Below are 17636 nucleotides of genomic sequence, written 5' to 3'. Positions count from 1 at the left end.
CCTCACCCCCAGCACCCCCAAGTCCTTATCTGCAGGGCTGCTTTCCAGCCCTTCATCCCCCAGACTGCTGATACCAAGAATTGCCCTGACCCAAGGTGCAGGACCCTGGCACTTGGCTTTGTTAAGCCTTACAGGGTTCACACGGGCCCACCTCTCAAGCCTGTGCAGGTCCCTCTGGATGGATCCTGTCCTTAGGCATGTCAACCACACCACTCAGCTCGGTGTCATCTGGCTGTCCTCACAGGAGTGGTGTTCCAGCTCTCAGATCATGTTTATGGCCTTCCTACAAGGGCAGCTTTGATCTCATCAGCTTTACATCAGTGTTCCTGTTGAACCAATAGACAATTTCTAGGTCTGTAATAAGAGGGAAATCAGTAACATGAAAAATAAGCTGCAGCAGATTTCAAAGTGCTCATTTAAAAGCTGAGCTCCTTACCCTTAGAGTGAAAACAGGACCCACTCTTAGGTTGCTCCAAGGGTGAAACAGTATCATTAGACCTGTGATGGTTCAGCACCACTCTGGCAGAGCACTCAGTGAAGGGTGTGAGCTTTCATTCACAAAAGCTGAAGAAACTGGCAGGGTTTTAAAACACTCACTGTTCTTGGAGAGGAAAATGCTGTCAGACCACACAGTTAAAGAAAATTGTTTCTTTTTGCTGAACATGCTCCAGTGCAGTTAATTTACAAATATAGCAGGACACTAATGGCACAGTACTGGACACGTACTGGGAGAGCTGGTGGAGGCTCATCCACCCTATTAAGCAGCTCTTGGTCTCAAGTAACAGGAAAGTAGACCTCAAGATCTTCAGACTTACTCTGATTTTCTTAATACTTTCCTGTGTTTTATCCTGACTCTTGTGACACAGCCTCTTGTTGGGCTTGCTGATATCAGAGGTATCAGCATATATTGCAGAGGCCATAATGGAACGTATGGCATTAGTCAGACTTCAGCATTGTCCTTAGCAACTCCCCTACCCATCAGGCTGTTGAGTGTTTCTAGCCAGCAGCCAGAGCTGCTCCAGCTCCGTGCTGTTCCCTTGCCAGAATTGACCACTGGAACAACGAGAAGGAGCGTCTCGTTCTCATCACGGATCGGTCCCTCCTGGTCTGCAAGTACAACTTCATCAGCCTGCAGTGCCAGCACGTGACCAGGATCTCCCTCAGCGCCGTCGACACCATCTCTGTAGGAGAGTTTGAGTTCCCACCTAAGTCTCTCAACAGGTACGTTCACGTGGTGCCACCACGGTGCCACTGGAACGGTGCTCCTGTCATCTGAGCAGTTGGGCTTTGTCACCAGCCACTGCACAGGCCTGAGGGTCCTTCCTTAGCTCCTGTCACTTCCCAAACCATTACTGCAGCTGCATTAGAAGACCTCAGAGTAGCTGCTGTTTTGCTGGGACGGGTACGAAGTTCATCACCATCCTATAGGGCAGTAAGTAGTGGCAGTAGGAGCAGCACCACCTCGGCATGACCAGTAATCCAGGTGTAATGTCCGGTCACAGGCTGGTGTCCTGCACGTCCAGCAAGCTCAACCCTTTTGCCCTCAGCTTGTACCATGGCAGATTGCAGGGGATGAGTTCTCTCTCCTAACATTAAATTTGTATTTCAGCTTTTGGTTTTAAGCAGGTCTTTTACAGACAGCACATTTCTAATCACACACGCCTCAGAGCCTCCCTGTATTAACTCTGCTGCCTTCGACACCAGGCGGGACGGGGCTGGGGTCCGAGTGCAGTGGGACAAGCAGAGCCGCACGTCCTTCATCAACAGGTGGAACCCCTGGTCCACAAACATCCCCTACGTCACCTTCACCGAGCACCCCATGGCCGATGCTGATGAGAAGGTCGCCTCCCTTTGCCTGGTAAGGATGTGCCCCCTCCTCTTCTGGGTGGCTTGTTGATCCCACAGGCTGGGCGTGACTGCGGTGGTTTGGAAAGATGGTGCAGTTAGATCAAATAGCAGCAGTTAAACCAGAGACGGGGCTGAGGCTGTAACCTGCATTTCCCCTGTCTCCAAATTTTGACCTGCAGCTGCCAGGTTTTGGTTCATACAAGAAGGAGGCTGAAACTTCCAGAGGTGCCGAGTCCAGTAAAACCCAGAAGAAAAAGGATGTTAGTGCTATTCCTGCTCCTGCTTACCTTACAGGCTGATGCCCGACTCTTCATCTAGGGCTGCCAGCTAATTAAACAAATGGTTTAATTGCTAACCGTAAACCTTCACTTAAGTGGTTCTCAGTTTTTCTTGCAATAGTTGCAAGAAATATAGAGCACGATAGTAATGTAAGTTCATCAGGGATACGGGCAGGAGAACTAGTCAGAGATAAACCACAGTCACAGGTAAATCCCTGCACAGCTACCCCGTGTTTAGGTTACATGTAGGTGGTGTCCTGCTGTGAAGTTAACAATCATTCAGGTCACATCTCAGAAGTTCATCGTGGCATGAGATCCACAACAGCTACAGCATTAGCACTGAGCCTTTACAACACCATCAGCAGCTGTTTGCCTAACAATTTTTAAACCTATCAAAAAACATCGTGGTGATTTTTCCCTTCCAGCTGGAAAACTTTAAAACGCAGCTCATCCAGGCTGTGAAGAAAGCCCACAAGGAGTGTCCCCTGCCGGGGCGGGCGAACGGCGTGCTGGTGCTGGAGCGTCCTCTTCTGATCGAGACCTACCTGGGACTGATGTCCTTCATCAACAACGAGGCCAAACTTGGCTACTCCATGACAAGAGGCAAAATCGGGTTTTAGGATTCATTGCATTTTAAAATTCATCGTATTTAATCTGTTCAAGGAGAAGTGGTTTGCTGCTCTCCTCCTGGGGAGAGCACGCTGCGTGGCAGAGCGCTCGATAATCAACGGGAGGTTCAGGGGAGGGAAGGGGGTGGCTGTAGCTCACGGGAGGCCCTTGTTCTGGTTGGGTCAGATTAATCTGAAGCAGACACAAGGCAATGTCATTCTTGGATTTTTCTATCTAATTTACAGTTCTTACACAGGGCTAGTGAGGAGAGGTATCTTCCATTCCTATGTCCTCCCCATGGAGTGCAGCTGGTACCCGCTGCAAACACCCGAGGTGCAGCAGGGTGTTCATGCCCCTGTGCAGTGTCACATCATGCTGTGAGCTTGGGATGGGGCTGTGGTGCTGAACGAGGTGTCAGTGTCCACAGCTATGGTGATGTTTGCATTTTGACTCGTGCTTGCTGAGAACTCTGAGAGCTGTGTCAGGCACCCAGCAGAACCCAGCCCGCCCACAGGGAGCTGCACGGTCACTCTGTGAGCAGTCCTTATGGCTCAATGTGCATTTGAGCTTTTCATAGAACACCTCCCCCTAAGAACCCAGCCCAGCTTCCTAGCTTATGTATGTTTTGCTGCAGCCATAGAATAGCCTTTTTGGAGAAAATATTGCCAAAAGCCTCACAATCGCATTTGCCTTTGAAGCTGTTATTTATAAAACTCAAAAGTTCTATTTTGATTAATTTATATTCTTAGCAGTTTTTCTTAAATCTACTCTGGGCTGGGAGAGCAGCAGTGCAGGACTCTTTAATGGAGACAGATAAAAATTTCACCACTGTATGTCAATCTTGATTTGTACCTCAGACAAACGTCCAGTAATGAAATTTGGGAGCAGCAGAGGCTACAACTGACACTGCTCACGAGGTTACTCTGACAAGCTTTGCCATTGTGTGACCTTCTGTATGTGCCATTTTATCTGTGCAACTGCAATGCTGAATAAATGCTGTGCTGCAGTGATGGGTTTTGGAGCTTCCATAGATGTATGTTCATGAATCTCCTGTAAAGCCAAGTCCTGGTGGAGTGCAGTGAGCTGCATGGCCCCCCAGTGCATTTCCTAAGATACTGATTTCATTTTCATTAATCTTGCAGTAAAGTTTAAATTTAACTCAGTTTGTTAATCTTGCAGTAAAGTTTGATTTAACTCCATTTGTTCTTTGTTCTTCATTTTGTGGAGACTGAGGCTTTGAAATTAAGTAGCAAAAGAAAAAAACATGGAGTAAATTCCTGAACAGTGGGCTCCCTCCCTCTGGAGGGTCTGGCTACTCAGGTTAAAGGGAAAGGATGGTCCAATGGGTCTTTCCTTGCTGAGCCACCCACTCCAATTTGGCACTAGATAGTTGGGTCAAAAGCCCCCAGTTCAGCTGGCTATAATACACCATTCTGAAGTACCAGTTCTCCTCCTCCTTGTAAAGATCTGGTGTAATTAATCTACAGCAGCACTCTGCACAGCTAATGTCACCTGCCAACATCTCAAGTCTGGAAAATCAAAATTATTACAGGTGACTTAATTTACTTTCTGAGCAAAGAACTCATTTTGCTTTAACAGGAATTGATTTGCTAGGAAGTGTCTTAGTGACATCTCTACTTCTGCTACAATAGTTAACTCTAATGGACCAGATAAATCTGTTGCCTCACAAGAGCAGACAAGCTGTGAACTGCTGGGATAAAGAGCTCCATAATCACATCACTGAAAATCCAGAAACAGGCTTTAGACTAGGAAGTGCAGGCTTAGAGTTAAAAGTCATACCAAGTTTGTAACTATCAAAATATTTATTGGAAATTATAAAATTTAAATAGTAGCTATACATTATATACACACAGCTACAATTTTTGAAAATAAGGTTTCGTACTTGACAGAGTTCAAGAGAAAGTTCAACTACACCAATACTAAACTTTTCTTGAAATCCAGACTTCAGTTGCTACATCACTTAATTCAAAGGCAACCACAGTACTTTACACACTGGGGTTTGGGTATGCTTCTTCCAATAAATAATTTATAAATACAAGCACTTCAGACTGGAAACAGTTTAACCCCTTTCCTCATTCTTCCTCAAACTCGGGAGCATTTTTAATGCAAATGGTTATTTCACCTCTTCTCTCTCTAAGTAACACACACAGAAGTTGTCCTTACTCAGCAGCACTATGGAGTCTCCACTGGAGTGCCAGGAGAGAGACAGGATCTGGAAGTCACCTGCAGAAACAAGTCAGTTTGTGAGCCCAAAGCTGACAGTCTGTGCTCTTACTCTAGAATGAAGCTCAAGTCAGGCAAAGATATGAGAAAATCTGCAATTCCTTTTCTGTCTAATATGCAGAAAGGCATTTACAGGATCTAGCTGATGGCCTCGTTACCCCCTGCTGCCAGTCACCACCCTTCTCATCCTGCAGGCTGACTCGGAGCTCAAGGTCCAAGGTCCAGGCACATTGTCCCACTACTGTTTTGTTGCAATGTAGTCGTTTTCAGAATACCCCAAAACATTACAAGTATTTCAGAGTCAAAACGTGTTTCATCGTCGTTTTCAGAATACCCCAAAACATTACGAGTCAAAACGTGTTTCATCACTTGGCATTCTGCACAACTACAGATAGGAATATAAATCTTGAGAAAGAATTCAACAGACTACATGATTAATGCAACAATTAAGTCACTGTTATCCTCTCTGCTCTGTGCTTGATGGATTTGATCACATTTGCCACGTCTCATCATTAACTCCTCTTTTTTTGGAAGACAGAAATAACTTTTTAAAAGGCTTCAAGAACACATCTGAGCCCTTTACAGGATTGTGCTCAGACTGAAAAACACCATGTCAGTGAGGAGGTGTCGCTGGCTTGGGGGAGCTCCTGTGGCAGCCTCACCTTCCACGGGCACCTGCACGGCCACGCAGCCTGCTGGGGACCAGAGGTAGAGCCTGCTGCTGGCCGTGCACAGCGCCACGCGCCTGCCGCGGGTCCCACTGGAAGGCCTGGATGGCACACAGCTGCTCCAGGACCACAGCCAGCTTCAGCTTCTGGATGTCCCAGATCCAGACAGCGTTAGGGATGTTATCTGTTGGAAGAGGTAGCTGTAAATACCCACAGGATAAAGAGATCACACTTAAAAAGAAATTATTCAGAGTTATGCTGCTGTTGATGGGTTTTGGACCTGACCCACAGCTTTTGCATCCAGACGTGATCTGGAGTGTCACAGGACAAGATTAATGTTAATTCCATGATGTTCACTATTGGAGGTAATCAAAAGGCCCCCTACTAAAGGTTGTGAAGAATTCTGCCTTTCAAGAGACACTTGCTGTAAGTGGAGGAGGAAGGATTTGTGTATTTCATTTGCTAATGCAGCAAGCTTACGTGCATTTGAAGAAATACAAAATTAGGCTCTTTCCACCAAATCCAACACCCAGACTGAGTTACTGCCCTGGGGAGCAGCTCTGGCAGCTCTCAGTATGCCCACTAGAAGACACAGGCTGAACTCCCTCTGTTGTTACATGTTTGCACAACAAAAAGTAGATTTAAGTAGGGCCACAAGTCTTCCCATAGTGTAAGATAATCAACTCATTACTGTCCTCGTTTCCTTCATGAAAACCCACCACATGCAATGAGGAGGTTTCCCCTTTAATTTAGAGCAGTAGGAACTTACCATTTTTGGTTGCCAGGAAACAGTTATCTGGACTGAATGCCAACATCCCAATCCCCATTTTGGGATTTGCCCGGTCAGCAACTGGTTTGACATACTGTAGAGAAACTGGCACCTGGGAAATGTCATCTGGAATTTGACATAAAAAGTACTTTACCACACAAGCCTGAATGGACACAACATTTGAATTCCAATTGTTAAAAGCCCCTCATCTCTGAAGTGACAGGACCATGTTTTACTCTCCTCCAAGATGTTCCAATCAAAAAGTTCCAATTGTTTTAAGATCCTGTATCTTCACCTGAACTGGGCACCACTCCTGCCCTTCTACAGAGAAAAAGGGTGGAAACCCAGGCAAGCCTGACACTGAACTATGAAAAAAAGCAGAGATCAAGTTCTCTACTAGTACTTCAAACAAACACCAACCAAATGCAGCACCACAAAAAGTGAGACAGTAAAAACCAAAAAAAAAAAAAAAAGGGAAAAAGATTTTCTGCTCAGCTTGTCTGCCATCGCTTTATCATTTCAAAGCCTGCTGCCTGGAGGCGAGTTTAGAGCATTGCTACATCTACAGCTTCTTGGAGAAGCCAAATGGCTTTTTCATGCTCTGCTTTTTTACAAAACCTCATACCTAAGGGGTTAATTACTATCCTAAGACAGTGAGACTGTTACACCTTCTGATTTGGATTTTTTTTAAATTATTGGAACAGCCACACACTATGATAAGGTTCCTAACTGCAATAGTTCATCTGATTCTAGCAATTATCCACAACAGTTAAAACAAAATAATGAAATAACATTGCACAGATTAAACAAATCTGAAAAAAAAAATCCACAGAGTGTTAAGACAACTTTTGCAAGTGGCTCCAGGACTAGGATCTGGCTATTTCTGCACCCAAGTAAGAACAGCTCTTTCCTTCAGCACCCTGCTGGTCTCTGGCCTGCCCTCACACCACCCTGCAGCCAGGAACCCCTCCAGCAGGGCCCTGCCTGCCCCAGGAGCCTGGAGCAGAGCATCCCCAGGATCCACACTGACACAGAGGCACAGATTCACCTAAAATGTTTATTTCTAGAAAGACCTCACATGGCAAACTCCAGTGTCTCGTTTAGTAAACTTTGGCTTACATTTACTTTGTGTGCTGAAGAAAGAACTAGCCAATGCTCTTGTTGGAGGGAAAGAAAGTCTCTCTGTTTCAACAGATGGGGATTTCTCCACTTCTTTATACACAATCTACAAAGAAACAAGTGAGAGTTCTGCAGAAGGGCCTTGGAGAATTTGAACATGGGCTATTACCAAATCATCCACATCCCACTAATCTTCAGGTGTATTATCTCTCAGCATCCCCTCGTTCCTCAGTGGGGGAAGGGGTTCAGCAAACACTAAATCCAGCATTCTCAGTGAAGCATTTGTTGTTTGAAGCCATGATCAGGAAAGCACTCCTGTGACAAATAAATGAACCTTGAAGTCTACAAAGAACAAGTCTGCCAGAGCACACCTCATTCATTACTCCTGAGAGCTAAATCTGGCAGTACAATAAATCACCTTCATTTCAATGGGAACAGAGCTTCCATTTTTGCAACAAACCCTTTAATCAGACACTATCATAAATAAATGCAAAGTGCAACACTGCAGAAGGAAATAAAGACATTTTAATGGTGTGTCTATAGCATATTCCCAAACACAAGCACCAGGATAAAATGCACCAACTGCAATTCCTGTTTGGGTAGCAGGGAGTAACAGAGCTATTCCCATTTGTTTCCCATCACATATTTTACACCTAACTGGAAGCAAGGGCATCTTTCAGGCATGGGAAGTTCTGCAGAGGTGCATTTCACAGATCATGCCTTGCTCTGGGCTAAGGGGCATCACCACAGTTGTGTGAATACTGCAGACAGTCTGCCCATGTCAGCTCTTGCAGGATCTCTGTCCAGACACAGGACAGTCTCCCCTGGCAGTGGCACACAGCACTGCTACACTGTGTGTCACCTTACCCTGACAGAAGAGAGCAGCTTGTGATTTCTGGAACAAAAGCTACAGCTCTGCCTGCTGCCAGCTGCCCAGGACCTGCTGGGCCTTGCACATACATGTATGCAAGGATAAAAACAGATGGTGACAGACATTCACAGGAGATGTTCTTCAGGTGAGCAGGATGAGCTCATACATACAAGATGTAGATCTGATCACAAGCCAGTACCAACACTGTTTAAAGATCACGTTGTATGAAGTTGAGACAAACCCCTCCTGTTCTTCCCAGTTTGCCATCACCTGCACACCCAAATCTGTAAGGCTATCACCCATATATATCAAAATCAGTTGGCACATGACACAAGTCAGATGAGAATCCATCAGCACTGAAGCTGAAAGGATCACACGTGTTTATTCCATCAGACTTGAAAGGATTCCTCTATTTTTACCTATGCCCCCAAATTTTCCTGCAATTTCCCAAGCCCTACTTACACCTTTGGAGGGGAAAAAGTAAGGTCTCCAGACTGAAATGTATTCACAGCATCTTTCAGAGACAAACAGCCGTGTCAGAGCACTGCTCACCATCTGCTGAGTTGTGGGTCCATACTCACAGTCTTGGAGCTCACAACGGTTGCTGGATGCTCAAACTCTGTGATCTTCTTCCAGGTGACGTGGTTCAAGATACGCACCTGAGGCAGGAGAGCATTGCAAGGCAAGACTGCTGTGGCAGAGCTCCACTAATGGCTTAGGTGAAAGAAGAGAAACCTGCTTCTCACCTTCTCATCATAGCTGCCAATTGCCAAAAACTGACTGCTGGGACTCCAGGCGACCGATTTTATTCCTAAGGACCACTCGTAAGCCTGGTAGGTGGATAACAGTCTGCCATCAAGGGAGTACAGCAGTATTTTATACTGAAACAGGAGGAGATGGATTCTAAAGACTAACAATATTGTTAAAGTTTTCTTCCAAGATAAATGAGAAAGAAAGTTAATAAGATAATTTGCTGTCATTAGTGATTTAGATGACAGTTTGACACATGCTAGTAAGGACATCCTTTGCCAATACAAGCAAAAAAATGTAAAATTATTTGAGTTCAGCTTTTGTTATTTTAGTTACTGCTTTACATATGGTGGCTACAAACCCACTTGAACTCTGAGGAAATACTCTGCTCTTCCTCATACCTCCAGACACGTATCCCACGCTGCCAGAACACAGCCATTAGGGGCCCACTCGATGCCAAACAGATCTTGTGTTTCAGTGTCAAAATGCTGCCACCAAAAGAGAAAAAAACCAAGCCCATTTGAACTGCTATGACAGCACATACTCTTGCATCTGACCTAACATCATCCTTGCCTTTACCCTTTCCAGTGCTACCACAAATGCAGAGGAGCCTTTGTGTGCTAGTGTAGACACAGAAACATTTTCTTCTGCAACATGCTGCAGTCACTGTTCCTTTGGTTTCCCTTTTCAGAAAAGGCAAAAAGCTGCTGTACCTTAAACTTAACAGCATTTCATGAGAAAACAAATCAGGTACACTGAATCAGTCAAGGAATCTCACTAGCCTAATGCCTTACCTCTGGAAGGCTGACAGAGGATCATCAGGGAAGAGACTGGGAACATGACATGCAGTTAGTGCCATTTCCCAAATTTTCAATTCCCAGAACAGAAGTGACACTAGTACAGACTAGTTCTTAACAGGTTTCAATTTCTCAGGCCCATCTGGCCCTCTAAGACATACTCATGTGCATCCTTCACAGCCTGGTCTCATTGTTAAACAGGAAATACAGTTTATACCATACATGCCAATCAATTGCTTTATCAAGCAGCTGTTAATTATTGGAGTAGTGTACTGTAAATAAGCTCATGCAAGAATTTAAAAGTGAATCTCTCCATTCCATCAGGAACTCTTTATGCACAGGTAGCACACACTGGCCTCTTGAACAGAGCCCTGCTGCAGAGATCTGCCTGCAGGCCAAGGGAGCAGCCAGAGACTGGACAGAAAGAGCCTGGGCCAGTCTGAGGCCAGGTGAGTGAAGTGAGTGACCCACAGCAGCACAGGGGGCAGGCAGGAGCCCGGGCAGGGGCAGGGGAGGGCACGGACACCCCTTACCCTCAGGAGCTGCCAGTCGCTGCAGACGAAGATGCTGATGAAGTCCTTGCAGTCCCTTCTCTCTGCCACAGCCACGTAGCGCCCGTCCCTGGTGAACACCACCCCTGCCACGAGAGAGGCAGCGCAAGGACCGGGACACCGGAACAACAGGACAGGGCAGCTGGAGAGTCACCAGGGGAGAGCAACCACTCCCAACACAAAGAATGAAGTCAAAAGGAACAAGAAACTCCACAGAAGATGACCTTCCCCAAGGCAATGCACGGTATTCCCTGGGCCAGCAGCCCTCAGGCTCTGGCTGCACTCCCTGATGCAGCCCCACAGCTCCTGCACAACTGCACCCACGCCTGGCTCTGACAGATGCTACAGGACACCCCCCACTCCCAATAAACAGTTCATTTAGCTGGGCTAAATGGATTCCTTACACAACCACTGGTCCTGCACCAACTTCCACTGGTCCCCATCCACTCCTCCCTCATCCACATCCCATAATGGTCTTTGTCAGACATGGGACATTACCAGAGACACACCTTGGGCAGGACTCTGCTCATCACCACTCCGTGGGCAGACAGTCCTGACAGGAGCTTCCCCTGGAAACCTTTTCATGAGGAAAGGATGGCAGAAGCCCCTTTGGACAGCGTGGGGTCTGGAAGGACCCCTCAGGGGCCCACACCACAGGTCTGTGTTGGGGAGCAGGCACACAGGTCAGGTGTCACCCTCTGTTCAGAGCAGGGGTGCTGGAGCAGCACCAGGCACTGGTCCCCAAAACCTGCACCCTGGGGGCGAGCCAGCCCCTCAGCAGGGAGCCTGAGCCCAAACATGTGTCCTGCCATGGTACCCCAGCCCCCTGCTCCCTCCTGCTGGGCTAAACCCCCTCCTGGGCTCTCACTCACCCTGCTGACAGGCCTTGGGGTACTTGATGTAGGACACAGACTTGGTACACAGGGACCACACCGTTATCCGCAGCTGCCAGGGAAAGAGACAAGGGAGGTTTGTTTATTGCTGGAGATTAAAAAACCCCAAACAATTAAGTAAATAGAAACCCATAAACCTAATTCTGCAACACAAAGTAGATGAATACACCTCCTGCAGTTAAACTCTGCAGCTATTCTGTGTAGCTCAAACAAAGCCCTGAGAAGTACCTGCAAGGAATCCTCTCCCAGCTCCCCTCAGTTCCCAGGGTTCCTTACTCCAAATCAATACTACAGGCATACCAAATACTGAGCTGTGGAACACCAACACAGAAAAAGCTCTTCATTGTCACCAAAGTTACCCACGTTAGCATGAATCCAGCTACACGACTGCCAAGGTATGGCACAGACCCTGGGCAGTTACAAAAAACCAGTTTCATCACCAAATCTGGAAGAGAGGTGAGAAGTTTGTTGCATTGATGAAGGGATGAAGCTTTACAGCAGCTTAAGAACATTTTATCTCTTGAGAAAAGGCTACAAAGTATGAAAACTTAGCTGTATTTTTCAGCTTTAGACACACTCAGCTTTAACAGCTGATTTGCATTGTGCTCTTCCTCAGCCACCCAGGAGAAATACCATTACCCAACTCCTGCAAGAACCAAAACATGGTATGCAAAGCAAGGCATCAAACATCACCTGTGGGGAACTTGTGGAGGCTTCTACACCCAAGACAGACCGAAACTGCAGAGGAGGCAGTCAGCTGCAAAACAAGCCTCTCCACAGCCCTCAAGGTCACAGCCTGCCTCCTGGAAGCTCTGCCTTGCCATCTGCAGATTATTCAATTAAAAACAAATACTTGCTCTCCCTTAGCAACAGCAGCCACACCAGACATGTGTGCAGCAAGCAGGATGTCATGTGGACCTCTGCATTTCTGTCTGGAGCAAGGAATGTTTCCAGTGCCTTTTTTTTCCCCCCCCTTGTGTTTTCCTACATTTTATTGCATCAAGGTAAGAGATTCTAGAAGAGAGACAGGTAAAACTACCTTTGCAATAAAGCACCATGTCATAGAGGTGTCTTTCCCAGAACTACTGAACAGCAAAAGCAGTTCTGATTCATTATGTAAGTCAAACTCCATCCCTGCCAGCCCTCTCACCATCCCCTGCAGACCAGCACCATCACCAGCAGTCCTGGGAGGAAGATTCTGCCACACTTTTTTTGGCATGTTTGTCCTCAGTGCACGTTTTCCTCCCCTGAAGTCACTGGTACTATTCAGTGGTGACAGAGGGCTCCAGGGGAGCACCCTGTGCATCTGTTCTGCCAGGTAATGCTACAGACTGCTTAGAAAGCACAACCCAAGTAGCTGACAGTGTGCAAAACAAGCTCTGGGGTCCTAATGCTGCACCCCTCCACATAGAGTCCCACAGCAGAAGTGCAGCATGAGCTGCTCTCCCTGCTCCTTCTTACAGGCAGAAGAAACTTGGGAGATTTGAAAGGACAATGTAGAAACCATTTTTTTTTTTAATATTACAGGAAAGAGCACAACCAGACCAGATTCCAGTCTGCTCCTGCCCAAAGTTAGAAAAGGTGTTGGGCCACTGTTTAAAGCAGTGTTTATTAGTCCCTCTATTTCCCAGGTATGAGATTACAACTAGACATTGATAGTGTCACCTCCAAGTTTGGCAGGTCCTAGAGGAATCCACAGGGTGGACATTAATCAGGTTTTATCACTGCAAGTGCTCACTGCCAGGCACACAGACAGAGCTGACAGCCTGCTCTTCACCCAAGATTTACTTTAAAAATACCAACACGATGCCTCCTCACATTCCCCTGCAGCAGCTGCCAGTGACACTCTGCTCCTGCTCACTGCAGTGCTGCTGCACTCCCTGCTGCTCCTGCCCCCACCCAAACACGTGGGCTCCACAGCCTGCATTCCACAGCCACTTAAAACCAGCTTAGCAGCTGCAGGCTGGCAATGCTGAGCTCTGGAGCATCCTTTTCCTGGACAAAGCTTCCAAGTTTACACTTGTGCTGGTACCTGGCCTGCTGCCTGTCAGACAGCCTGTCCTGGACCCCTTCAGCTGGCTCAGAACAAGCCAAGACCACAACACTCACCTCAAGCTCAAGGGCCTCGGCAGAGGGAAATCTCCAGAGCTGAGAAACAGCACAAACCCCCCCAAAAATCCACCTTCTGAAGCAAAAGGCCTGTTTTTGTACCAAATGCCTACAAGCCTTCGACACCCAAAGCACTTCACCTTCAGTTGTGATCCAAATCACTCACCACACCCCCATGACAACTAATAACCCCCCTCTGCTCAGCCTCAGCACCTCTCCCTGGAGGCTGCAGGCTGGCAGGAGCAGCACCCACTGGAGCCTGAGCCCAGGGACATGCACTGCTGGAGCTTCACTGCCCACGTCACACAACATCCTGAAGGATCCAGCCCAGGGCTAGAAACATGTAAAAACAAATCATTTTGTTTCCCCAGGTCAGGATTCTTTCCAACTGCTCTATTTGTGTACACTCAAATATTTCTATAAGCTGGGAAAGTTACATTGTGTGCTTAATGTATGGACTTTACACCTCTGTAACATGGGTTAACAATGTGATTACAATTAAGCTGTGATGAAGAGGGATAACCTCCATATTCCCAATGAGATCTGAAATGCTGTCCCACAATCTTGCCCCAGCTGCCAACATAAACTAGCCTGAGAAAGATTATTCCACAGCAGAGATTATCATGAGAGACAGAAACATAAGACAGACAGAGGGTGGAAGAAGAAAGCCAGACACTTCCAAAATGCCACTAAATTAATGACATTGCTTTTATCTGCTTTCCTCAGAGACTTTGGGGACCATTGCTATTGCAGCAGGAGCACAGCTCGTGGCCAGTTAACCCTGCAAGCACCTCTCCACCCATCACTTGGGGGACAAGAAGCACAGATGAGTCCAAGTGGAGTTGTCAAACTCAAATCCTAACGATAATGGTGTCTGAGAAGTTTTCAGCTGTTGTTTTGCAGTGGAAAAGCCGACCAAAAGCAGAAGCATTTTTTAAAATAGCCTAAAAACAGCTGAGAAATAAGGAGTGTTTAGATGGTAAGGTGACAAACGGCCCTGCTGGGGGAGCTGACAGCCAGGGGCAGCTGTGGGGCTGCTGGTGGCCCACAGATAAACACACTCAAACAACCCTGCCTCTCAAATGACTGTCAACTTTTGTCCCAGACTTGACTGGGTCACAGGGCCTCCTGCCATGGCAGTGTCTGTCAGCACGGGATCTCAGCAGATTATTCAGAGCACATTCCTGGGCAGGAAGCATTTTCAGCCAGTGCAGCCACTTGCAGTTACCAGGGATTAGCTCCAGCACACACACACACACAGACTTTGCTTCCCCTGCTGCTGTCGTTCCACAGAAGCTGCTTAATGCCTCAGTACCCAACGTGGAACAGAGAAAATACAATCTGTGTAGTTTGTAAGTGTGGCTCTTGAAAGAGACCCCTCGAGGACAATGCTGCTGATCTTCAGGCTGCCACAGATGAGGCACCAGGAAGCAGAGGAGCCCTTTGCTCTCTGCACATCTGTCACCCACGGCTCCTAAGCTCCACGTCTGCCTGTGAGTCCAGGTGGAGGGAAGGTGCTGTAGGAGATGTGGTACCACACCCTGCACAGGCCAGGCTGCTCCCGTGGAGCCCTGCAGCAATGCACTCACCCTGCCACGCCGTGGGCACACAGGGCTGCCTCAGCCAGGGCAGAAAGCACCCCCCAAAACCAGCAACAAACCACAGCCACGGGGCCAGCTGCCTCCCAGGCACAGAATGGGTCAACAGAACTACCATGGCTCCAGTTTTTACACTTCCCAAACACACCTTGCACAGCAGGCTTCCAGGAGGTGCTTTTCCAACTAGTTTAGATTTGCTCTTGACTACTTAAATGAATAAAGTGCTTCCATTCTCCCCCCTCAAGCCTGCTCTCCTAACAACTGTACTCCAGCCTGGTATAAACAAGGTGATGAAAAATCAAGCTGCAACTATTCTGACCACTTCTCACATGCACCCCTGTGATATAATCAGACAATTAAAGACAAAAAGCCTCTCAAGTTTGGAACTGCTTTTGAAGATACCTGGCTGTCTGGTGAAACTTTTTTTCATGGCAAAACCTATGGAGTCTGTACCACACCCTGCAGCTTGGCAGCTCCTCCACTCCAGCACAGCAGGAGTTTAAGGAGCAAGCCTACATCTCTTCTGCATCTCAGCAGGACTGCCTGGCATCCTAGATGCTGACAAAATTACCCCCACACACACAACCCCTAAGCTAACACACAGCACAAAGACACTGCCACAGTTCTGGGGCAGTCACTAGGTGCTGCACACACTTCTGTAATTAAGCACAGTAAATTACTCTGCATCTGCCTGTAATCCATTATTGTGAAGAACAATCCACTCTCAAGTTAGCCCAGGCATAATTTTCCTGAGGCACTAGTAAATAGGGATTGCAGGAAATGAATTGGCACAGGCATAGCCTTAAAAAAAATCTCCAGGAAGAAGAGTTATCTGTGAGCTTCCAGTGGAGCTGCCAGACTGACCTGAAGAATTACAAGTAATTAGCTGCAAATGTCAGGGCACCCAAGCCAGGCTGGACAGGGACCCCCCAGCCCTCCAAGCAGTCACAGAATTTGATAACACACATAATGAACCAGTATTAAGTATCCTGAGAGTTTCTGTCTGGAGCACCACTCACGCCTGCCCCTCCAGCCCATGGATTTAGCAAGGAGAGGAAACACAGCTCAGACACTGGCATGGCCCAGGCAGCTGCCTGACAACAGCTAATTTAGCAACCTGTTTACAGTGGGAAGGAAAACCTACCCCAACACAGATGCCAAGCTGGCAAAGGCTTAATGAAATCCTCTAAGGTCAAACCAAGTTCTGTTGGGAGGCAATAAATACTCGGTCCACCCCCACACACGTGCCACGGGAGACTCACTTCCAGCACAGAGCAGCAGCCTGCAGCTTGGGGAACAGGCCAGGAGGCTGCTGCCTGGAGAGCCAGCACGCCTCTTCTCACCTCAGGGGCAAGCTCTGGACTCATGGTCTAACTTTTTACCATCATCAGGGTGGTTCAGGCCTAGATTCATCACCCCCTGTAACCCAGTAAAGGGGCAGGGGAATGGAAGGGAACTGCTTTACAGCAAACCCTCACCCCAGTCAGCACTGAGCACCCCTGCTGCAGAGCTCCCCACGAGCAGCCAGAGCCACGCTGCAGCTCTGGGCAGGTTTCCCCACGGGTTCCCTGGAAAGCACCAGCACCTGCAGTGACTGCAGTGCACACACAGAGTCCCCTGTCCACACCCCACTGACATGGGGGTTTGCACAAAGAGAGGAAAAATCTTGCAGTGTGACTTTTCAGTTGAGTGCTAGTGAGAGTTACAATAACCTCCCATCTAAAATCCATCTGCAGTCCTGAAGGCATAAATACAGCAGAGAAAAGTGTCTCATGGGTGGTTCTCAGCTATTTCCAACCCTTCACCCTTGGGCTGAGCAACAAGGATTGTCAGCTCTAATGCAGTGACACAGAGGTGGCCAGTCAGATTGCCACATGCCTCCCAGCAAGCCCAGAATCCACAAACTGGTTCAGATTCTACCTCTGGAGATGCCAGAATATGGCTCTTAATCAATAAGCACTTACAGGCGTTTCCATTTTAATTTTACAGGTGGTTCCACCAAGAGCAGCCTGACTCCTATGTGCAAAATCAATTACAAAAGTATTCCAGGAGCTGGCAGTAAATCTCATCTCACAGGCCAATAAACCAAAGACCACGTTTTTCCATTCCACAGCTACTCTTCACTGCTTATGGTTTGGGTTTTCCAGAGACACTGACCTACCAACACCACATTTGATTTCTGAAAGTGCTTTGAAGAATGCTCATTATCCCTGTGCTTTCCTCAGACATGTAACTTCAGCTCTGGAGTCAAGTGTCTATTTTCTATCTTACCCTCAGAAGGAAGAGGATAAAATGTTAACAGCAGAACCCCCAAACTGGAAACAACACAGATTATGTTTATGAATGTAGAACTGTATCCACGTTCCTTGCCACCACTACAGCTTTAAGGGTTTTAGGTTATTTTAAGAGGCCAAGGTCAGACAGCAGCACCCGACACCGCCCAGAGCCGCCGCGACCTCCCACTCACATGGAACTCGGTGGTGTTGAGAACGTGCCGGCCGTCCGGGCTCCAGCGTGAGGCCACCAGCCCCG

General features: G+C 47.5%; 2 protein-coding genes across 2 annotated transcripts; one reads left to right on the top strand and one right to left on the bottom strand.

Annotated features, from left to right (window-relative positions):
* Window positions 1–1000: 1000 nt before the first annotated feature.
* On the top strand, window positions 1001–2759 carry TPRG1L (tumor protein p63 regulated 1-like; the record flags this gene model as incomplete). The annotated part of the gene is made up of 3 exons (XM_008946293.1): window positions 1001–1221; window positions 1705–1858; window positions 2552–2759. Coding segments are annotated over 3 exons (570 nt in total), but the record flags the coding sequence as incomplete, so codon positions are not given.
* A 2089-nt stretch (window positions 2760–4848) lies between these two features.
* On the bottom strand, window positions 4849–17631 carry WRAP73 (WD repeat containing, antisense to TP73; the record flags this gene model as incomplete). The annotated part of the gene is given in 11 exon segments (XM_008946292.1): window positions 4849–4979; window positions 5642–5724; window positions 5726–5831; window positions 6417–6542; window positions 7536–7641; window positions 8988–9065; window positions 9153–9287; window positions 9558–9644; window positions 10487–10590; window positions 11377–11449; window positions 17572–17631. Coding segments are annotated over 11 exon segments (1068 nt in total), but the record flags the coding sequence as incomplete, so codon positions are not given.
* Between the last annotated feature and the right edge of the window lie 5 nt (window positions 17632–17636).

The sequence above is a fragment of the Merops nubicus genome, unplaced genomic scaffold, assembly GCF_000691845.1.
Source record: "Merops nubicus isolate BGI_N331 unplaced genomic scaffold, ASM69184v1 scaffold668, whole genome shotgun sequence".
Lineage (NCBI taxonomy): Eukaryota > Metazoa > Chordata > Aves > Coraciiformes > Meropidae > Merops > Merops nubicus.
Note: the sequence above shows the minus strand (reverse complement) of the source record. Positions and strands in the feature narration are given on the sequence as shown.